Consider the following 24,640-nt stretch of genomic DNA (forward strand, 5'->3'; position numbering starts at 1 on the left):
CCGGCCTGGCAGGGCCTGGCTCAGCGGCCGGTTGTGCCCGCCGGCCAACGGGGAGCAAAGTAAGATGGAGCCCTAAAAATAAACAATAATAATAATTAATAATTGTTTGCACATTGAAATAATTCTTCTAGGCGTTTGCCCCCAAACTGAGGAGAGGCACAAGTCATACGTGAGGATTGTGCCGTCCTGAATTTTAAACTATATGGCATATATTTGAAGTTCACATATTTAAATGAAAATTAAAAAAAAAACCAAACAAACAAGGGAGTTGTGGTTAGTTTTATACGGCCAATAATTGCCCTCATTGACCAGGGCTTTTTCCCAACCACAAAAAAGGCCTCGTTGAGATTTCGGCAGAGTTTACTTGGGCGTGGGGGAAACAAGCTCCAGTCTCATGAAGAAACACGTGTTTCCACACGTATAAGGCCATAATAAAAGCCAGTGCTCCACCTGGCTAGGAAGGACTGTAAATCAGTTTCTAAGAGTATTGAAAGACATCTGGGTTTTTTGGGGGTGTTTCCACCTACTTGTCCCAGGTTAGCGATGGCTCCAGAAGGGAGCAGTGCTGGGGACCTTTGCACATGGGACTGTTGTTGGTGGCGTCGGTCCTGTTGCAGTACGTAAGAGAAGGGTTATTTCTCCTGAATTCTACCATGATGCTGTTTGCCATTCGGAGAAAGAGGGGGAAACGTTGTGCGGCATTCTGCCGCGCAGGACTGTTGTGGTCTTAGCAGAGACTGAAGTTAAGCAGCTCTCGACTCTTCTGGGTTTACTTGCTTGCGGTATTGAGCAAGTAGATTTTATTGGGAATGTCATGATAAATGTAGGTCTCCCTGTGCTTTTTATGACATAGTTAACTTCGTTTCTGTGTCTTTTGTGAATTGTATTTCAGATGTAGGGAGTAAAAATGCCACAAATATGTTCGGACAGTTAATATGAAACACCAGAAAAGGAATTATGGAGTATTCCGCTGGGGTTTTTAGTGTTTGTTTTTCATCTGGTGTTTTAGCTGTTTGTAATGGTGGACTGTATATGAGAAAGACAGACCATAAAGCAGTATAGTCTTGTACTTTTAGATGATGCATTGCTCTATAGAGAACTAGATAATCATCTCTTTGGAGTAACTATTATGCCGTACCTGGGCAGATCCTTCCACTAGTCACAGCAGTTGCTCATTTTTACTTACGCATGCTTGTTTTATTTTAGGGTATGCTATGACTGGCTTCAGACTCCCCATCACTACTTTTAGAAAACTAAATGTCTGGTTTGGACTGTGGGAGAAATTCCCCTCTAATAAACAGTATCTCTCTTGGAGGAGAAGCGTTTTCTGTACCTGCCAAGCAAGCACTGTAAACTACAGAAGATGTTTCAGCTTTTCCCCAGTAAAACTCTGTGCACTAAGACTTTCTCCGGAGTATATCTCAGTACTTTCTCTGCGGAACAAAAGTAACAAAAGCTCTAAAAGGAGCAGACAAACAGTACAAGAGGAAGAGGAAGAAGAGGATGAAGACCAAGAGGAAAGTGATTTGGAAGATGAATTTGAAGATGACCCCAACATAGTAAAAGATTACAAGGATCTTGAAAAAGTAGTGCAGTCTCTTCGATATGATGTGATCATGAAAGCTGGTCTAGACATTGCAAGAAAGTAAGTATGGAAGAAACAGCCTGCTGATGAGAAAGATGTCATGCATCTAAAATTTGAGTTTTGATTCCCTGTTCTTGCTGGAATAATTCAGTATTTGAGAGTTTTTTGGTGTAGCTGTTTTGGCTGCCTAAAAATACGTTTTGGATGTATGGGTGTTCTTGTTTGTTTCACCTTACCTCCCTTGAAGCAGCCTGTTTTCTGCTTTTCACTGTCTGCAATATTTCTAAGATTGGTATGGAGGCATTTTCTGTCAGTTACTATTTATTTCAAATGAAGAAAATGCAAAATACTGTACTAAATGATACAAAAAGACCTGATTTGAGATTAAGGGAGTAAAATTGTACGCTACTTAATGGCTGTAGAAATAGGTGATGGCAAGTGTAAACCTAACATTCTAGGTCAACCAGGTAAATGTGCAGTCTATAAATATGTCACAGTGTTTGATCTCATGCAACCTACAGAAGCCTTCTATTGCAATGTTGTTAGAACAGAATATTAGCATAACTTGATCAATTTAAAATTATTAAACTGGCTGGTGCAGGAAAGGGGACATTATTCATGGGATATTCAGGAGACAGGTCTTTAGAAACAGCTTTTTATTGCTTGCACCTGTGGCACAGAGCAACTGTACTCTTATTATTTCATTTCACATCTATGAAAGACTTTTTCTTTATTTCCAGTTCAAGTCTTTCCTGACCTTAAATAAAGGTATCCTTTATGTACAAATTAGAGTTGTGGAAATGTGCCTTGCATATGAGTGGTGGTCTTACGTATCTGCAGAGAAACAATTGCACTTGGTCTGCTGCACACTGTAAATGCAATAAAACCTTGTTTTTCTTCAGTAAAGTAGAAGATGCATTCTACAATAATGAACTCAGGCTGAATGGAGAAAAACTATGGAAGAAAAGTAGAACTGTAAGACTTTTTAAAATTTAAATCTTTTAATACAGTACAAGAAAATAACTAAGGCATGACCTCTTCTTCTCCCTCCTTTTACTTGGGTCAGAAGAGCTAACTGCTAAATCGTTCTGCAAAGGTGAACGAGTAGCATTGCTATCTCCGCTTCCAGCTTTGTGTCTGTGACTGTGATTCCCTGGGTAAGACATTATTCCCTAAGGCAGACGGGAGGCTTGTGGTATTAGAGAGTAAAATCTAAGGCTGAAAGTCAGGAGAAGGCAGATGGTAGCAAGGACACAACTTTCTAAGTTGCTGAAGGAAGCGATGATAGATGTGAGGTTGATGGAGTAGGAATGATTAAATCTGAGATAGTGGTGGAGCAGGCATGTGATTAAAGAAAAAGAGAAATTTTGATGATAGAGAGGGATTGAAACTGGGGTAGCTCAGGAAAGGTTATTGTATCTGTAACAGAGCACACAGGAACACAGTTAGGGGAAGAGCCAGAAGGGTTGCAGGCCATACTCTTTCCCAACAGAGCTCACCAGAATGGTGACAAACATACTTCTACCCACCCTTTACGTGAGGGCGATCCTAGGTGGCAGTTACTGTCATCAAAGGGCAATAAGAAGAGAAGTTTTAATTCCTGGTCCCGTAAAGTTAAGGCTAGTTTTTGAGAGGCATACTGCTTTTGTGGCTTTTGAAAGGAACACGGGGAGTTGACCAGCACTCTGTTTTTTAAAGGAAGGAGGGAGAAGTTTGCATTTTGCTGGTTTGTCTCAGTGTTGATACAAAAAGATTGGCAGGAAATGCATTTCAGGAAAAAAAAACGTACTACCTTACACCTTTTTCACAGAGTAAAGTGTCAGTTGTAGAACAGGAAGGGTAAAGCTCTCGGCAGAGAAGGTCATAGACATTTAGTTGCTTATTGCCAGGGCTTTCCTAGATGTTCTGGAGGATTTATAATGGGTCTGGTATTGCCTGCCTTCCTCCTCTCCTGTGAGATAAGAATATTAAATGGAAAGAAAGGAACAAAATTAAAATTGGACATAGACTGCGGGGATTTGTTTTCCCCAGGGCATGTTTATAATCACTCATCTTCTCTTTCTGTTCCCAGGTGAAAATTGGTGACACGCTGGATCTCATAGTAGGTGAAGATAAAGAAACAGGAACCGCTGTAGTTATGCGGGTAGTCTTAAAAAAAGTATCTAACAAAACTGAAAGTGAAAAATACAAAGTAATTTTGAGGCGTTGGAAAAACTTAAAAGTGCCCAAACAGGATGTACTTAAGTAACAGGGGGTTGCATGTGGCAGCATAAGATTTTTGCAGAAAACTATATTTGTGGTTAAATATGAATTTTGGTTAAACAAAATTACAGTACCCTTTTTTTAAGGGCTTGTGTTAGAATGTTACCTCCTTCTGCTGTGTACATCGATATTCATGCAATAAGCCTGTCACTTTTTGCTGTTAGTTTTGTTTCATGGTACTGTGGGATAAAAGATCCAATCCTTACATTTCCAGGCAGTTTCCTTACAGATGTTATATACAATGAACCAATAAAGACTAATTCGATCACTCTTTAATTGCTATCTAGTTTTGTTAATCAGAAAGATTACATTAAAACTGACATCACAACAAGCAGAATTGCTCTCTTAGTTTTATCTCTAGATTCATGAAATAGGGATAATAGGGATAAAAAACCCAATTACGTAAAATTGCTTCCTTTTTCATTATTGGTTTCATCTTGGTTAACAATACTGAGTCCATGCTTATATACGCTGTTGCTACACCAAGAATACAAAAGGATACTGATTGCAGCTGGGTATTTCTAAGCAGGAAACTTCACGTTGACAGACAATGAATCATGGCAGAGATGCTCTGCTTTCATGGAGAAGGTACATCAGCGAGGAGACACGTGTAGCACTGCTGATTTTTACCATTTAAGTAACCGTGTAGAGGAAAATGAAATCTGTTTGTCACATACTCGTTTCAGGGTGGCATTTAAGAGAATATTTAATACTTAAAGTGATCTGAGCACAGGTCAGACTGTAGGGTGAGGAAAAGCTGATGTCTGTATTGCTACAGGAAAATACTGTCACTTAGGACAGGCATCTTGGGAGTCACTGCTCGGCATTTATAATGTTGAACATGTGCTTCTCCCAACACAAGCGACTTGTCTGATGAACTGTGGTGCAGACAGAATTTTTATTCTGTTTATATATGTTTAGACAGCCACACGGAGGTGTGTGTCTACAGGAAAGCTGGCCAGTAGGAGCAGGTAGCTACTGTTCATTCCGTTCATGGTCTGCCCCATGCCTAGTCTGAAGGGCTCAGAGGGAAGAAGATAGCCCAGAAGAGTCAGTCAGAGCATACTCCAGGACATTTTCTCATGGGTTTTCCTGAAATCTGAATGGGCAGGCACGAAATTGTTGCTCACAAAGCAAACCATTACTTAACTCTGGTTAAGTATCATACTATCAATCAGGCACACACATAAAAGCTCTGGTAAAGTAATGACTGAATTTTAACTGCATACGATGTCTCTGAGGTGAGAGGAAGCAATGGTTCTCGCCTGGTTAGGAGCACATGGGAACTGTTGGGCCGAACTGCCAACAGCTACTTGATGGCTGTGTTTAAGCAGGCTGTACCTGCTGCTGTCCCTAGCCTTGGAAGCGATAGCTGCTGAGTGTGGGACTTAGAATCATTTCTAGCTTTCTTCAGGCATAGCTACAAATCTGTGTTGTTCTGGCCTTTTTTTTGGATGATTGTGTAGATGTTTGAAGATGCAGATAAATGTCTAGTTGATGTTTTATAAGCATAGTGACCTTTTAAAAAAATTGATTCTTAAGAGGACGTGATCCTGGAAAGCTTTCCTAGGGGATTTTGGTGATCCTTATGCTGCAGAAGTGAAGGGATTCAGCATAGCAAGCACCCAGAGGAACACGGCAGGCTGTACTTTCACTGCGGGCATTGCTGTCTCCACCGTATTTGTTGGAGCTTGCACCAAGCGCTATGGAAATAAACAGATGAGACGCATCCTCCGTTCCCCAATTCCGCTTACCATCGCTATTCTAAGCGGCTCCCATAATCTCCAGGGATGCTGAAAGAAACAAGTAGAAAGATGCGTTGTCAGTAGTATGTCTGTGAGCTCCAGTTGCTGGTCAGCAACTATTCGTTACCCGTCAAGTGCCTATCAGTATGTCTGGTCACGCTGCCTGTCCCCTCCAGCAGTAGTAGCTTACACACCAGAGCTTACAGGGCCGGAATAGGACCCCACTTGTAAACCCCAGGAATGCTTTGGGGCTTGGGGGATAGCCAAGGTACAGACATGAAGAAACTCACTGTCTGAAAGGGTCTGTTCTGTGTAGGATAAAAACAGTAAGAACAAAAAAGTGCCAACACCTGCCTGGCATCCAAGATGGGCAAGGAAGTTGCATCCCTGAAAGCCATTGACAAGAAACAGTGCTGGCAGGGTAATTTCTTGAGTTGGGTGGAATACAGCACCAGTCCAAAACCATAGATTTCAACTTCTGGAAAAGCCTGTTGGGAAGGAAAGCAGACAAGAACTTGCAATCAAGACCTAGCCCTTTCCTAATGATGACAGAGAGACTTTTTACCAGGGCCTGTAGTGACAGACCAAGGGGCACCGGTTTTAAACTGGAAAAGGGTAGATTTAGATTGGAGATAAGGAATACATTTTTTTAGGATGAAGGTGGTGAGAGATGGGAACAGGTTGCCCAGAGAAGTTGTGGATACCCCATCCCTGGAAGTGTTCAAGGTCAGGATGGATGGGGCTTTGAGCAACCTGATCTAGTGAAAGATGTCCCTGTCAATGGTGAAGGGGTGGGGGGATGACAGGGTTGGACTAGATGATCTTTAAAGGTCCCTTCCAACCCAAAGCATTCTGTGATTCTATGACTGCCACCAAAACCAGGTCTTTACTGACAGACGAAGGTAGAAACAGGCTTTCACAGGTTTTAAGTGTTGATCCACTACTGGTATCAGCGAAGTAAAGGAAAAGAAAGGCAGACTTCCTAAGGAGTTTTGTGGTGGGTAACAGCACCCTGTGCGGATTCAAGATCGAGATGGTTGGAGAACTGTACCTGTTGGCTTCAGTCACAGAAAAGAAAGCTTCAGTCACAGGTAGGATGATCTCCGAGGAAAACTATGACAGCAGAAAGGGGAGTAGTTGTTGTGTTTGGCTACATTGATCTGTCCTGGATAAGCTTATCTATTGATCAGACCCTTTTATTGGGGCCTGGCGCTGTTGAGGAGGTTGTGCTCATTTCTGCAGCCTTTAAACATGTGGACTGTGAGCTAAAGAAAGGCAAGGCTTGGTTAGTGACTGACGTGAGAGCCAGGCGAGCAGAGCCAGCATGCATTCCAGGAGGTGCAGGAACAGGTACATCACAGAAACAGTTTTTATCGGACCTTCAGGGGACTTTCAGACAAGGTAGGCTCACATAGGCTGTGTATGTAAAGCATACATAATAAACTCATTTAGGAGTAGGAAGTTGTGCATCTTCCTTTAGTAGGAAGTTGTGCATCTTCCCTTCATCAGCCATGAATTTAAGATGATGGAGTCCCTCTGATAACATGGTCAACGGTTCGGCCGGATGACATGGCAGAGTAGTGGGAAGTGGTCAAACAAAAGTTTTAATGCTCTTCCCAAAACAGAGAATCTGCCACTAGTCAGCTGCGAAATCTCTAGTGCTGAGTGGTGGGAGACACACACATGCTTTTCCTCCTGCTCAGAGTTCAGGGTACGGACAGTGAATTGGGTAAGTGATCGCTGCTTCTGCCCTTCTGTCACTGCTGTAATGAATGTCCTGCTCCAGGACATGGGCATCTGCCATTCTTAGTCTGCATGGTGAGGAACCATAGGAAAGGGCTTCCTTGCAGAGATACTGCTGAGAGGGAGGTTTGGATGGCTTGAGAAGTGACTGACGAGTTCACTGGAGGCTGCCCAGATGACTATGCCATCTGAAGCACCTCTGCATTAACCACAGATGAAACCAACCTTAATGCTGGTTGTCGGGCACGGAGCCCAGAACGGCCAGCACACCTTGCACAGAGGGATGACCTTGGTCCAGAAGCCTGTCTGGTCCTGGAAGAGGCAGGCACTCTCAGGTGGTGGGTACAGGACCCAGGTGTCGCTGGCACAGCACGCAGCATTATCTGACAGCTTTGCGCGTTTCACCCGCTGCAGCAGCAATGTTACACACTGCAGCAGCTGCTGCGCATGGCCCAGGCTGCGTTACGGAGTGGGGCATGAGGCGATCCTGCGAAGGAATAGCAATGAATTGCGCACACAGGAGCTGGACTCGGGTCTGGCAGAAGAGTCAGCCTGGTCAACTAAAGTAGCCACATACCGACGCTCCTGAATAGGTTCTGAGTTCTGCTGCCTACAGATCACCACAGAGAGAGGGGGGAGCTATACTCTGACGCCCCAGTCCCCCAAAATAATAGGAAATTATTTTTTCCATAGAACAGAAAAGCAACAAAGTGTTTCTGGGTTTTATTTTAGGGTGGTTCATTTTTTTTTCCCTGCAATGGCATGTCAGAACAGGACAGTCCACCTTCAGCAGCTACCAAATTACAGCGCTCAACAACCTCTGCGGGCCAATTGCGGTGGTCATTCTACGATGGCATGCATGGGGACAGGAACGTGAAAGGGGTGTGTGGGAGCCACGCAAATCTGAGTACCGCTGAAGCTAAAAAATTCTTCAGCTTCCAGCACTTGAGTATTCAATGCACATACAGACAAGCACTTCAAGGAGACCCTGGGGTTTTTAATTCTTGGAACAAGGAAAGATAAGGGAGCAAGAGAGACAAGGGACAGCATTACACGACACAAACCCAAATTCCTAGGTTTTATACAGGGGATCAAAGCTCAAACGTAGGATGTGATGCTATTGAGTGACTCATTCCTACTGCTGACAGGTACCTCGGGATTTTCTTTTCACAGGAAAATACTCGTAGACCTTGCTAACACACTACCTTATGAGCTAGCCAGTGGTATGCTCCTGAAAGTGTAACAATTAAAGGAGCATTTTGCCTCCCAAGGAAGCAAGCAGTAACACACAGCACTACAAAATGCCTCTGGAAACAATGACAAACAGCTGTTTTGCCGTAATGAAATTTGTGAAGGAAATTGGGAATGATTACTTGACATTTGTGTGTGTGTGTGTAGATATTAATTAGCTGATCTTCCTCTAGTCTTCAGCAATCACAATTTATTTTGTTTCCATCTATTAACACAAATTTTAGAGTGATTGGATACATGATGATTTTGCTCATTTTTTGACTGGGAAGTCATGTTAAATTTTTTTAAAGAAAATAAGGAAAACCTAGTAAAAAAAAGAAGAACATTTGTTTTATTCACATTTGCCTTTGTGGGGGGAGGGGAGAAAGGGGAGAAGTAGGAAAAGAACATGTCATATTCTCCAGAAAAGCTTTATTTCCCTTCTATTACAGCTCTTGCCTTCCTCTGAGAATCAAAGTTCTTCCTTCTGAATTGTTAATGAAAGAAAAGGGCTCAGTGGGGACTACAGCCCCATCATGGAGCAGATCAGGAAATGGAGTAAGCAGGAGGTCTGCCCATGTCACAGGCTTTTCTGGCCGCTCACTAGAAAAGATGACACCTAGAAAACGACAAAAATGAAAAGGAATATGCTGGATAAAAATAATACAGTGTAGGGGGCTAATCTCCTGCCAGTCAGATGAGGTACAAGGAAAATATTGTGAACATCATGGAGTTTTGATTTTGTTAGTTGTCGTCTGATTCCAGCACTGGGACTGGCCAACACAGGGCAGCTCCTTCAGCCAGCGCTCTGCTGCAGGAGAGATGACCTCTCAGAACAGGATTTATATGAGCTGTGACAAAGATAACGGTGAGTATTATGTATGCTGTAAATTTCTTTTAGAAACTATCACTAGCAGTGAGAAGTTTAGGTGAATGACTTTTATAATGGAGGGGGGAAAATGAGGATTTCGAAAGCACTGTTCCTACTAGAAATTTATCTATCTTAATATTTACTAGAACAAAAAAGTAGGTAGGAAAGAATGAAGACAAACAAATAGGGATTTCTTTCTTTTTCTGTCTTTCTTAGCAAAGATAAGCATAGAGAGAATTAAGAGACGAAACTAAACCATTGCTTCAGCTATTCTTTTTAAACAACTTCAAGCACATTTAAAAAGATGTTTTCAGCATGTTCCTGAGAAAAAACTCCTAACTCCGTTGGTGCCAACTGAGTTGCAGGAACAATGGAAAAAATCACAAAGTCAAACTGAGGAAGTGAAGAAATTTTGGCAATGACAATAATGGAGTTTGTTTCATTTACTCAGAAAAACCATAGACATGAACCTACCGTGCCTGTTCTCCCATAAATTTTTAAGTGCAGTCAACAAAAATGTGCATGGTAAGTAAGAACACTTGTCAAATTATGCCCCATCCTCTGTACAGGCAAGCTTAAGACACTGCATTTTCCATCTGTTTCACATCCCTTTAATCAGTGAAACAAAATCGGAATAAAAATAAATTATGAATAAAACCTGCATATTATTTTTTGTGCTTCTTGGGGCCGTAGAATTCACGTTAGCCTCTTCCAGCATGGAAATTAGACCTGGTGTGCCTTTGTAGAGCATCGAGCACACAATTCTCTGTTTCTCAGTGCTATAACGTAATATAAATATCAAACAATAACTGAAGAGACAAATGACAGATATTTTTTTTTTAAATGTATCTAGAAATAAATTATATGCATTTTAAAGACAAGCAAAAACAGTCACAAACATTTCCTAGAACATGAAACACTTTGGTGGCTGCAATGCATTAGCATAACAAAGCAGCCGGCTTCAAGTAAAGATTTTTCTCATTTGCAAACTTGCTTGCTGAATAGAATTCAGTTAACGGGCAATAAACTGATGCATACCTTTTCTCCCTTTTGATGTCCTGTTTTACATCTTTTACAGAGGTTTTTTTACAGAACTTCTAAGTGTTTAATTTGTAGAAAGTGGGTAAGACCCCAAAATAAAGAGCTATATTATATTACAGTGGTTTTTTTAGAAACCTGTTGGAAGTGAGCTATTCAAAGCTTATCCAAAGCTGATATATTTAAACTATAAGAAGTAGATAAAGAGACACTTGATATTCACCTTAACAGGGTTTACTGACCTGATAGGTAGAAAGTAATGTTCATCCATAGGATGCCCGTGTATGCACAGCTATGCACGTTCCAAACACTTCAATACCTAGAAATCTTCCTATCATAGCCTCACTTTCAAAACAACAAGTTTATTCTTTTAAACAAAAAAAAGTCTGAAAGACAGAAAAATCTTTGCAAATGGCTGCAGCAAACCAGGGTATTTTAATTTATGTATTATCTGACGAGCTAAGGTTATCTCAGATCTTAATAACAGACTTTATAGGAAAAAAATTCCTGCTCGTATTCAAGCAATCACCAGACAACATTCCTCTTGTATGAAAATAATATACCTTTAATTTATTTACAAGACTGACCAACTGGATGAAGTGGCTGTACTTCAGATGCACTGCAAGAGCTTTCATTAGTGAACTATGTCACTATTCATATGTCTGTATTTTCTTGATATCAGTTATAAAACATACAATCAAACGAATCATGAAAGGGTTGTGAAGAGTGAGATACAAGGAATGTACACAGCAATTACACAGAAGTTAAGAGAAAAGAAAAAAGAAAATCTTTTTATACCCACTTCCAAAAATGTAATTTCAAAAGGTGAAAATTGTTTTTTCACTACTTAGTAGATAATATGAATGGACTGATTTTTTGACTTAATGTCAACATCTACAGTAAAAGCCAGTATGTCTCAAATTTGCATGCTAGCTAGTAACATCTGTCAATTGTACAAAAGTTTAATATATATCAAATTCTTCTGGGAGCTTTGACATTACTAAGTGGTGAAACATGTATGACATTAAGATAAGAAAATATAATTATATTTCTTACCTTCTGGCCAGCTATTCACAACAACAAATTAAGCAGCTGTTAATAATTTCTGTCATTTTATATCTCCCATAAAAGTGCACGTAAAAAATTTCACAGAGGTGCTAGATAGCATACAATTACAAGAGAAAGCCTTGGTTTCTGATACATTCAATTTGCTAAATTTTTGCACTAAAATGAAAGATAAGATGCAGACATCGTGGTATCAGTTCTTTATCTTTGGTAAAATGTTCTTATTTTATTATCGCCATATTTGCTCTGATATCCATTTTGTGCATGGTCTGCTATTATTTAAACCAACAGGAAACATTTAAATGGATATAAAGAGTATCAGTGTATTATTTAGTACATTCATGACTTTCTTCATACATTCTTTGAGAATGTTGCAAACATAGGGGGAAAATGAGCAAATGCTACAATCTATTATGATTTACTCCCGGTTTAACATAATACTCTTACTAGTTCTTGCCATTAGGAAAAAACATTTTGTTTTGCTTTTAAAAGGAAGGGATCAATATGACTCTAAGAACAATAAACTCTAAAAATCTGAAGTAAAAATATCAAGTATTTTGTACTTTCTTACGAATGCTAATAGAAAATTACACTGGAACCGACTTAAAATTTGATACTATGACCCATCTAAGTAAACAACAAAAAAGGACCACAGAGAACATCAACAATTGCTCCAAGGTGTTCCAGCAACGGTCAGTAAGTGATCACTGCCTTTAACGGTCTTAAAAATCCACGTCTGACTCTCTCTCACCATTTCTATCAGTATTAAAAGAAAAAGAAAAAAAAAAAAAAAAGAGGAAAACTAGTTTTAAAGCAGCACTCTCCAGTGACAAATCATACAGCAAATTCACATTGAGTCCTGGGTGGTCTTTGTTACACTTGACCATATTGATGATGCAAACTTGACCGTATGAACCTAAGTTATACATACACAGTTAGGCCTCCAAATAGCTACTAATTACACTAAATCAATTTGGCGAAGTGAGAGAGTTCAATATCCCCACATCCAAAATATCCAGACGGTGCTGCATTCACACATAGAATAAGTTACATTACCACAGCTCATACGTGGGGACCCTGAAACACTTAATTCCATCACAAAACCAATCTTTGCACGTACTTCATATATATGCAATTCAGTATGAATACTGGAAACCTTTGGAATCACGATTTTGATAGAGAGCAAGGTCTAAAATTTTTCTAAGTTCTTGTTTCGTGTCTTTTTGTTGTTGTCTTTGTTATTTTACAAATTGAGTGGCAAGCAGGAGATGGCAAGACGTTCCACGGGTATAGGCTTGGGTCTGTTCTGCTGGCTTTATTCAGACAAGCCATCCTCAGTCACACCAGCAGTGACACTGGACAAAACAAAAAAAGAACTCACAGGGGCAGGATCAGGCTTGTGGTGTCAGTATAAAAAAAAACATTCACATTGCGTCTATGTTCACATCTCAATTCTTCAACAACTAATTCATGGTTTCAGAAATAAAACCTGGGGAACACTCAAAAATGCAAATGACACCATTCTGACCCATTCTTTGACACAGTATTATTATTTTCAGTATCTCAGTATCATCAAGAACAAAACAAATGTGAAGCTGCAATTACTGTAGAAGCGAAGTCTAATATTCCAGTGATTTCCAATGAACATGGCACTTTCAAACTGAAATTGAGTTTAAATTTCAACCTCCAAATTAAGTAACAAGACTGTTTATAAGGGATTAATGAAAAACTGCCCCTGAAGAGCACAAAGATTTTAAAAAAAAAATCTTTATTGTTAGGAAGTGATAAAAAAGGAAGATGCAGAAATGGGGAGTGGAGTAATACAGTTTCAATACATGTATTTGCACCAGTGTAAATCATGCTCTTAGCAAGTCATTGATAACTCCGTCACCAATGACTTACGGTCTTTACCCATGTACAAATGTAGTAAGCCACTTCCCACTGCTGCGGTGCCCACAAAGATGCAACACACACATTAAAACGCAACAAACTTAGTGCCTGACTGTCCTAGATGCTGAGCACCCTCAGCTCCCGACAGGCCCCTCAGTCTAAACCAAAGCATAATCCTGACAATAATTTAGTGGTCAAAGTCTTAGGAATTTTTTGCTTTCTTTGCTTTTTTCAGTATATCACACTTTTTTCTGTTAGGACGCCGGCATCTTTCATCAATGCTCGGTATACATTCATAATGCCACACTTCTTCCATTTTTTCCACGGGGTAAACTGCCTCCACGTAATGACGGATCAGTCTCAGTCTGATAGGATCGAGCTGTTTTTTGTTACAAGCACCTGAATGGTTGTATTGCAGTCTGAGATTCTCCGGAGTAAAGAGTTCAGGGAAGAGTCTTACGAGAAGCCTGGCAGCAAAGTTGCCAACTGATAGGCTCTGCTGCACTATCTCTCTTACCTCCTTATCAGACAGCAAATACAGAGAAGGCACAGGGAAGTCTGGATTAGGAACAACGAGTTCGTCGAGTGGTATCTTGCAAAAATCCTTGCTGCTTCTTTCCGGTGGCAGCGGCGGCCCTTCAAATTCTTCTCGAAACCTCTCGGGGTTTATTGCATAGCTGAGAAATTCCCTCCTGTCGGGCCCTGGCACGTGGATTTTCCGTTGCTGTTGGTACGTGCGCCTTTGCTCCGTGTCTCTTCGCCGACACCTCTCATCAAGCTTCCCAACAAACTCCAACGTCCACACTCTGTCATTCTTTGCTCTGGGGTACAGTATCTGCACATAATGTCGAATTAATTTAATTCTAGTGGGGTCGAGCTGCTTCTTGCCTAAAGATCCACTACAGTTGTATTGCTTCCGTAAGTTTTCATGAGTAAACAGCTCAGGAAATAAGAGAACAAGCAATCGAGAGGCAAAGTTGCCTATGGAAAGACTGCTTTCATATATGCTCTTAATCTGTTCTTTGTTCAACAGGTAATCTGGGACAGGGACATCAAAATCGGGAGGGGGAAAGTCAAGTTTGTCAAAGTCTATGGGTACAAGCCAAATTTTTTTTGAGCGTCTGCCAGGTTTTTCATATTCAAAACTGTCTTCCACTTTTATGATTGATACATCATCTGGTAAACTAGAAGAATCGTAACAGTCATCTCTCATCTGATCACATTCACTTCCATCCATATAAGTATTTTCAAGCTCATCGTTTATTCGCTGAACACACTGCTGCAACCAGGCTTCTTCTTCTTGCACATCAGGGAAGTAAATTTCAGTGTACCTGCGGATTATTTGAAGCCGATGAGGATCCAGCAGCTGTTTTCCGGAGTCTCCAAAGCAGCTGTACCTTTCAGCTAATTTCCTGTGGTCGAAGAGTTCTGGAAACAACCTGTGTAACAAAAAAACAGAAAATTCCCCTGGAGAAGAAGCTTCATCTAAAAACTCATTGAGATCCTGAGCATCCAGCATGTAATCTGAGGCAATGGCACTACTCCTGTCCAAGGACAAAGCTTCCTCCTGCTCTTTATCCTCCATAAAATGAGAGGATTCGACCTGCTCAGTCTCATAAAAACTGGACGATTGCACATTCTGCTGACTGTTTTCCATTTCCCTTTGAGCCCAAAATCTATTGAAAAAATCGTTGACTTGAGGCAAACACTCCACCTGCCACACAGCTGTATTCTTCACAGAAGGATAACAAACTTCCACGTAGTTGCGGATGAGCTGCAGATGAAGAGATTCAAGTTTCCTTTTGTTAAGAAAGCCGCACGCACTGCAGCTTCTGCTGAACTCATCGTCGCTGAAGAGCTCTGGGAAGAGCTGCACCAGCAACCGGCAAGCTAGGTCTCCGCCTGACGTGCTTTGATCCATGATTTGTTTGAGCTCCGCAGAAGTCAGCTGGTACTCCGGGGGAGGCCTGAAGTCTGCAACGGACTCTGCTGGACTGACTTGCTTTTTAATTCTGCTAACCTCCAGAGACAACAGGTCAACTTTACTGTGAAGCTGAGTCATATTGGTATTGAGGGTGTTAAGCGTGTAAAACATTTTTTGTATCAAAGAATAAATATTTGGGTCAGAATCTGCGGTGGCCGCTGTTACGGCAATGGCTGCAGCCGAGTCTCTTTTGCGTTGATCGTTCAAAGTCCGAAGATGCGAGGGACTGCTGGGGTTGATTTTTTCAAACAACTCGTAAGAAGCAAACTGCTCTGCTCCTGGCGGGTTCTTCTTCTCCGTGATTTTGTGTGAGATGCCATAGAGAGGTTTTTTATAAGATGGAGTGGTTATGTCACTGAAGGATTCTTCTTCACAGAGCCACGTTACGTTAGGATTCTTGTTCTTGTTTGGCTGCTCTGCATTTACCTGAGTAGGTGAGCCAGTATCTCTGTTCTTCATGTTTGAAAGGGGGCCCTTTGAATGAATAAATATTGTGTTAGTAAGACTGCCTTAAAAATATTAGCTATAAATATATGCCCCTTGAGCAGGCAGTTACATAAATATGCAAAGTCAAATTTTCTCCAGAGGACTTAGTTGTGTTAAATACATCCAAATTAATAAATTGGCTAGGAAAAATAAAAATACAATAAAGTATTATTTAGGTTTTGTGTTTTGTTTTGGCTCACAGCTTTCTCCGTGGAAGAGAAATGCAGTAATAATCCTTAGCACTCTTTACCCACAGAGCTCTAAATACTCTCCCAAATTAAGTATCAATATGCTTCACCTTGCGTATGAGGATCTTGGGCTGTAGAGAATTTGGGTGGCAACAAGTCAGCAACAGAGCCAAGAATAGAATCCAGATTTTCTGACTCCTAGTCCTGTGACCTTGCCACTGCCTCCAACAACGGCATTTAACGCTACAGCACTCTCTTTACGTTAACTTTTGAAAACACCACGAAGGCTATAAGACATCAAAATTATGCTTATGCTCTTCTTTCTGATGTGAAAGTTTATATAGGGTTTTTTTAATCTTTATACTGGTTTTATTCCTAAACAAGTTTTAAGAATTACTGCAATTTTAAAAGAGTATTCTATTTAAATAATAAAAACTTAAAAACAAATTGTAAAGTACTTTGGTATTGTCTTCTTTAAAAGGGAAGACTAAGATTTCCTTATTTCTGAAAGGCAGGGAACTTCAGACTCATGGGTTTCTAATTTTCTAAATTATTTATTTAAATAACAGTGATGAGCTCTTAAAGAATTAACGTTCTCAACGATTCCTAACTCTTTCTCATTGCTTGAAACTGGAAGCAAGCATTTTCATCAGCTCACAGCAAATATGCAGGGCTTGGGTGGGTTGGGTTTTTTTGCAAACACATGGATATTGCAAGTAATTCTTAGGAAGTTAAGTAGATACAACAGAACCAAAACCCAACATACAGAATTCAAACATGAGAAAACACTCACAGATTTAGAGAAGACTGTACTGAAACATTTTGCTTGGCTTGTTCCACAGAACATAATTAGATAAAAAACACAGAATTTGCATTCAAGTATTAAAACAAATGGAACACAGACTTGAGGTCTGAGCTGACAGCCACAAGCAATTTGAAATTCTAGTGAAGACCCCACTACATCCTACAGTGAGGAACTTGAATTAAGATTCCTTTCTGAAAAAACAGAACTGTAATACTCATGAAATTAATCTGGTCCCTATGTGTACTCACACTTGGCATCTGCTTACTGCAGTGACAAATTGAATCAAATTACTTTTTAATTTCTAATGCAATGTATACTCAAAAAAGGCTCAGAACGAACAAGCTGGTTTCCACTCCAAGTTTAGAAACCAGCAGACTCAACTAAATTGAAGTTGTGTTTCCAAGTTCTGCTCTCATTCATATCATGCAACCCTACATATAAAACCTTGTGTTTTCACATCCAAAGCTGTGTGGATGGACAGATGATAAAATGAAAGTATAACACAAAGGCAATGTACTTCACAGTGTGCAGAATCCCAAGCCGTGATGGTCTTTAGGACACCTGACTTCCAGATCCAATTTAGAAGACTGCCCCTCCTGTCCCACTTTAATATGAAAGCACATTTGCTATGAGGACAGCGAGGAACCAGAGTCCTGTAACACCACCAGCTGTTAAAGGGTGACTTTACCCCAGCAAGTGGTATGATACACCCTAACTAAATTAGATCTTTGTGACTTGTAAAATACCAGAACACAAGAGACCGAATTGTGAGCAGCCTGTGATGCACATTGCTCCCACTTAAATGTAGGGTCCTAAACTGGGACTGAAGTCGTCATACACCACCTATACCTGTCAGTGGAGAAACAGAGGTATTTCCAGACGGTAACAGAGCTCTCCCAAATACACATCACCTGAAAGCAGGTCATGAATGACAATAAATACAGTTCTGCTCCCCAGTCAGACAACCAGACTGAATGACAAATTTCTTTTACCCTTTTAGATCAGAAGAACAAAAGAAAACTGCAATTCTGGAGAACACATTTCTTACACATACAGGGAGACCTGCTACCCGAGTAGCTAGCTCTTCCATTAACACTCCTGTTTTCAGAGAATATTCCAAATATTCCTTCACATACCGAGTATGAGTCACTCACGTCCTTCTCTACTAAATAGCTTGCTACAGGCCACCAATCATCTGTCAGTTCTCATCAGAACTCCTGCCACACCTTTTCCCTAATTAATTATATAATAAAACTTGGCAATGTGGAGGTAACTTCTGTTAATGAACACCTCACACACAGAGCCAGAGCAAAGCAATATGAGAATGTGTATTAAACAGCACAAATTCATTGTCTTAAATATCTTGTTGCACTTTGACAGTAGGTATTGAGAAAGTTTGCATTCTCAGTTTTGGACACTGTGCTCTGGAGGAGGAGAAGTGTTCACGCTAAGAACTGCGGCAGATCTCTGCCGCGATGGCAGCAGAACTGCTGCCCTTTCACTAATGCAGCTCACAGTGTTTGGATCTGGTTGCAGGACAGATTTGGTTATCTCCGTTTCAGACATACATAGTCAGTGTTTGACTAACAGATGACAACACATTTGGGCCTATATTTAACGATTTTCTATTTCAGATGCATTCTCATTTTCATTCCTTTTGCTTTTAATTATCTTGTCTTTATACAGTTTCGGTCTGGGAACAGCACTATCCACAGTATAAATACACGGCTTTTCATAAATTCTCACATTAAACTAGTCTTTAATATTTTTTTAATTAGCTTTCTGTAACACTGACCTTTAAACATCAATGTATTTCAGATAATACTACACCCATATAAGATGACCAGTTTTAATGTACCATCAAAAAAAAAATCAAAGATATTGTTCTATGGGACTCAATGTACATAAGATAGTGCTGCTTTTTATATTGCATTTTCATAGCAAGTTTGCATTCTTTGAACATTTGCAAAATGGAGTATTTTGGTAAACATCGACCAATATAAGTAATTGTGAAATAGTCTCTCACATTATCTTTTGGAGTCCTAAGCCAAGTTTTAAAAGTTGTTTAGTTATTGCTCTGCTCAGGGCTAAAGTTCAGCTAATTTATGACCTTCATTATGCTTAAATAAAGTCAAAATATCTGTAAGAATACAGAACTTTATACGCTAGCATATGAGTAAAGAAGAATAAATATATGAGCAAGAAACACAGAAAATTATTCTATCAAAGTCATGAGAATTTGGAAATGTCTTGCACATAAATTTTGCAAACTTAAAATCTTCTACGCTTTTATTTTAAAGAAAATTAGGGAAAACTGATTTCTGGTTATGAAGTAACAATCAGAATTAAAAAAAAGAGAAATGTCTTCTGATAGAAAGTATTTTAGTAATATAATCACCAGCCCAATAGTACAGTTATGTAACATAAAAAGTACAGCTCTGCTTATATCATACATAGATGCCTATGAGATGTGTAGTAAATATACTACATGCGCAACAGTCTCAAAAATAATTAACATTTTGTCCTTTGTTTAAACAGAAATAGTTAATGAAGTCATCAACTAGAACAAAATATTGATACTAGAAAAGTAATTAACTTTAAAAGTGTTGTTAGGATTGAGGACTATTTCTGGTTGGTTATTTAACTAAACATGCTGATTCATTGGGGTCAGTCCAGAATGAATTTTCATCATTGTTACTGGGTCACTTTCTGATATTATAAGTCCAAAGTTACAATTCAGTTTAAATAAATTTAAAAATTTATTACAGACAAACAGCAAACAGTAAAATCCAAAGCAAGCACAGTTCAGAGATCGTTACGAAGCTCTTTTAAGAATCTGAATGTAAGTAAAACAATTGTAAAAAGAAAAAGAGAAAGGAAAAGAAAGAAACCATGTAATAAGATTAAAACCTACCTACCACAGGCATTCAGGGAAAAAAACAGCCCCGAGAAGTCAGAGAGGTGACAGTCAAGAAAAAGAAATATGAAGAGCTATGGCTAGAAAGGAGAAATGAAATGCACAAATACAACACGGAATAACTGGCTAGGTAGCAGAACAGCAGAAAAGGATATGTGCATTAGAGTAGGTCATAAACTAAATATAACCCAGGGCCTGAAGTTATTCAAAAGAGGATGAATTTGAATCTAGGTTATTTTAATAAAGTGCTGAGTGTGAAAAACAGGAGGTCATTATACTGCTCTAGAGGGTGTGAGAAGAGATGTGACTATCCAACACTGGACATTACCCTTTCAGGAATCTCAAAGAGAACAACAAAAATACAAGGTGACTCCTGAAGAAGAGCTGAAGAAACAGAATTTTAGTCTTGGAAAGGAAGGGCTGAAGGTGGACAACATCACACCAATTTTCCCATGTGCAGAAGACTTTTCTATGAACAGATGATCACTGCTCTCCCTACTGAAAAGAACAAGGACAAAAAGAAACTTGCTCAGTTTCAGCAAAGGTTAATGAAAATCTCCAATTGCTAGAGAGGTGAAACGCTAGCAGAGGATAATGGAAGAGACTGGGCATCTCCTTCACTGGCTGGAAAAACATCTGGATTGTCACAAGTGGGATGGTGCACCAGAAGTTGTAATACATTCTGCTCTTGATATGCTGAAGTATTCTGCATCCCTGTGTTTTTATCTTTCCAGTAATACACAAATTTATACTTGTCTCACTGACATCAAAATCTGTGACACAGAAGGAAAAATTACAGCCCTGATTCTACCACTGAGGATTCAGCTGAAGGACTGTGTGACATGAGAAGGACTGTAATCAGAGTCATGCTCAGTTAATCCAAATCACTACTTACTCCTACATTCTCTGACAAACAACAAAAATATACTTCACATGAATGAATTAACCTATATGTGTATTTCATCGAAATGATTGCTCCCACATTATTTAAAGAAATACCCAGACAAGTAATGTGTGCAAACTGGGTTAAGATTAGCCATATTTGACTCAAACTCACAACTAATGCAAATCTAGTTAAATGACTTGCATTTTGCCTATAGCAGTAATAAATTTAGCCTATGAAATATGAACAGTAAAATCGCACAGTCATGTATAGAGAAGTCACCTCTTGTGTAAAGCGTCTTTTCTTCACACTGGGTAAGACATCTTGCTGGCTCCCTGAACCATCACACCCAAGTGAGGTCTGTTTCCGTTTGTTGGAATCCTGTAGGCAAGTAACTGCGCCATCCAGTGAGTGTTTCTCAGCAGATCTGGATGTTACTGAGCAGTCTAGAGCTTCATCTTCGTTTTCTGTTTCTACTTTCACAATATTTTTTTTAGGAATTTTTACTGGAAAAAGAGAAGGTTTAGAAAGATAAAGCACTCTCTCCAGAAAACCAGGATGCCCTTAATACAATCTTTTGTGGTTTGTTTCTTTTTATGAAAATGTGTTCTGAAGAATATAATTATTTTTTATGACTTGTATAAGTCTGTGCTGAGGCCACCCCAAGTCAAGTTTTTATTACGCTAGGAATGATTCAGTCATGCAGTAAATGACAGCTTCTTCCCCAAAGAAGAGTCTAATGTGTAAACAAAGTTACAGTAGGAAGATTTTTTTCAAGGGGGAGGAAGGACGTAGAGCAGAAAATATAATGAGTAACAAAGGTAACGGTGTGTTTTAGATAGCTTTTTAAAAAACACTAGTGTAATTTGTCTTGATCCAAGCTCATATTTTATCAAGTTACAAATGCTTTCATTCAACACGTATTTTTGCCTGATCATAAATTACATGAAGTATAATATTTTACCTTCATCATCATCAGTGATTTCAGCTGAATTCATCTTCTATTTCACTAAAGAACAAAACAAAAATACAAAAATAAATATCAGCATCTTCTGTAATCAGGAAATACCTGCATCTGGTTTTATAATTACTTTTAATCTAGAGCCATTGGGCATTAACAGCCCACAGATAATTTTCAATCTGTACATTTGTAGAACCCAGCTATTTTCAATACATTTCATGGCCATCTATAGACCTGTCAACATGCAAATTATACGACAGACTACATATGACAGCTAGGAATGTATTTAAAACTATGTCTTTTTCTGGCATGGAGAAAATGAAAAGTAATTTTAACCTTTTCTATAAATTATCTTGGCAATATATAAACGGAAGTTAACTGTATTAAACTCTCCATCCTGTACCAAGTCACTACTTCTTATTACAGTCAAATGTTTTTATATTGTCATTGTGGGTGATCCAAAGTCATCACAGAAGGAAAACTCGTCATAAACTGGAATATACATGCTGGAGTAAGTTTTCATTTAAAAATCTTTGACCTTTTGATATGGATTGCAGCAGCTCAAGCAGAGCAATCTGTAAATCTACAGTAACTGTTTTTTTTCTGTCAGCCTCTAAACAATGCAAGAATATTTTTGAAAGGAAAAACATATATATGTATTATTCTAGCATGACGTTAGCATTACTTCTCACATGAAAGACTCAGTTGTATTTCTGTTTCCTTGAAAACTAATTTTGCAAGTTTCTTAGGGGCAAACATAGATCTGTGGACATATTCCTAAAAGATATTCTAAATCTTTTGGAGATCTACAAAGCAAACAGCCTAATCAGATCTCACTCACCATTACGGGGCACACAGCTGCAAAGTGACACTCTCAACTGGTAAGCTGGTGACTAGTAAATTGTCACGCGCCACTCCTGTTCATCTACACACAGCATTATGTTTACGTGGCCCCAGAATATTATCGCTTTACATCTTCCACAGTCACATCCTTCTTTCAACTACTTTTCTTTCAACTGTTCCTGCCTGTCCCTTAGCCAAGGTCTGAAATCAAGGCAGGCTTCTCTCTGGCTGGAGCAAGTGAATAAAGCAACCAGTCAATCAAAAGTGTATGTACAGCTCAGCAGTGGGACTCATAATGAAGTTTAAAAGAGAGATGAGAAGAAAAAGAGAGAGGGAATCTGTTTTGGAGGGAGAAAAAAGTCTCTATCTTACTTTTGAATACTGTTCAATAGAATTACCTTTTTTAAATCTCAAAATATTGTTAGAAAACTCTGCAAACACTTGAATACTGTGTAGTTATGAATTTTTCTTTGTCAGTCACAGATGGCTGTTAATGGTAAGTATGAGATCCCATTCAGGGTAAGACTCTGTATGATTACACTACAATGGGTAGCACACACACCCAAAGAAAAGATTCATGGAGTTATAAAATCAGCTCATACCAGGCCACTCTAGAAGCCAAAATATCATCTGATATGCTGATCTTCAATACAGCCCCTACATACAGCCATATAAAGGGCATCCTTAAGAGGATAACGTAAGATTTTCTTCATCATCACATCACCAGAAAACATGTCTCTGAGTTGGATGTAGAGCTACTACAAACCCCTTAGATATCTATTCCCTTTACCCACCACAATCTCCTATTTCAAGACTTGCATTTATTAATTGATTCACATATAAATTATGCCAGCTTATAGTCAATTCACTTAAACTTCTACAAACTCTGCAGAGACATAACAGGAGAAACAGGTTGCCCAGAGAGGTGGTAGATGCCCCATCCCAGGAAACTTCAAGGTCAGGTTGGACGGGGCTCTGAGCAACCTGATCTAGTTGAAGATGTCCCTGCTCATTGCGGGGGGGTTAGACTAGATGACCTTTAAAGGTCCCTTCCAACCCAATCTATTCTATGATAACAGCATGAAACATAAGTGGCCCACAGCAACTTCTAAACTACCTTATAAGCACTGGTGAGGGTTAGTACCCAGTCTCACTAACTCAACATTATTTATGAATTTAGAAACACCCACTACAGCTCTTTACGAAAAACCCTAAGCCAGTGTACTTCACACAGCATCATCAAAAAGCTACATTGGACCCCAAGAAAAGCACATAGTGCTAAATGTTCTTATTTTGCCCTGGTATCCCAGATACATTGACATTCAGTTTCTAGATCTTTCTTACACTTTTTCACATTGCGCTAGGCTTAGCTCTGAGGGATGTGGTACAAGACCAACATGTGCCAGAGTTCAAGAAGTGTGACAGAGTTGTTTTGTGAGGGCTGGAGGTGACAGTAAGCAAATCAGCCGACACTACTACAGAACGTTCTGTAGTGGAAATCAAAGCAGTTTTCCAGATAATCCTAGACTGCTCTATTAGAGCAAAACGCTAAAAGGATGGTAAACACAGAGTCAGAAGGGAAGAATATAAAGGTGGCAGCAGGGGGAAATGACACAAAATATTTAGGAGGAGATACAGGGAATTATATTTTCCTTCTAACTCCTGCTAGGAAGAATGTTTTACGTGAATTCCTCTGAGAGAATACACGGAAAGTGCAATGAGAAGATAAATGAGGATCTGAATAGCCACTCTTTAAAAGCTGAAAAAGTGAAAAATAAAGCAAAGCGCATACCTTTGTTAACTCAAAACACTGTTTTCCATATTGAAGCAAAGTGTTAATACTTATTTTGAAAAAAAAAAATATATTTTTTTTGTTGTTTTCAAAACTGCTAGAATACTATTAAAAGTCAATAGTCAAAACAGCATGAGAATTAATGAGGCCGGGAAATACTGCGTTTTGTATTTGAACTCTTCAGTGCCAAGCAAAGCACAAGCTCCAACCTTTTAGTTTTGGGGAATCCTAGTAATATCTCTCTCATTATCTGGTTTCCTATCTTCTCTGTGAGATTTGCAAAAAATCAGGCATTATGAGAAACTGAAGCACATATAACAGCTTCTGTCAAGAGACAGGAGTCAACTGCCCC

At 39.4% G+C, this 24,640-nt stretch overlaps 2 protein-coding genes across 2 annotated transcripts; one reads left to right on the forward strand and one right to left on the reverse strand.

The window, feature by feature from the left end:
- Positions 1–656: 656 nt before the first annotated feature.
- Positions 657–4,117, forward strand: LOC104294264 (chromosome unknown open reading frame, human C6orf203). Its single transcript, XM_009893850.1, has 4 exons — positions 657–776; positions 1,191–1,645; positions 2,488–2,560; positions 3,657–4,117. The coding sequence occupies exons 2-4, from the start codon at positions 1,215–1,217 to the stop codon at positions 3,831–3,833; spliced, it is 681 nt and encodes a 226-aa protein (XP_009892152.1). The 5' UTR covers positions 657–776; positions 1,191–1,214; the 3' UTR covers positions 3,834–4,117.
- A 9,514-nt stretch (positions 4,118–13,631) lies between these two features.
- On the reverse strand, positions 13,632–21,690 carry BEND3 (BEN domain containing 3). Its single transcript, XM_009893859.1, has 3 exons — positions 21,657–21,690; positions 20,975–21,198; positions 13,632–15,887 (listed from the first exon to the last, which is right to left on the reverse strand). The coding sequence occupies exons 1-3, from the start codon at positions 21,688–21,690 to the stop codon at positions 13,632–13,634; spliced, it is 2,514 nt and encodes an 837-aa protein (XP_009892161.1).
- Between the last annotated feature and the right edge of the window lie 2,950 nt (positions 21,691–24,640).

Source organism: Charadrius vociferus, unplaced genomic scaffold (assembly GCF_000708025.1).
Source record: "Charadrius vociferus isolate BGI_N301 unplaced genomic scaffold, ASM70802v2 scaffold129, whole genome shotgun sequence".
Classification (NCBI taxonomy): Eukaryota; Metazoa; Chordata; class Aves; order Charadriiformes; family Charadriidae; genus Charadrius; species Charadrius vociferus.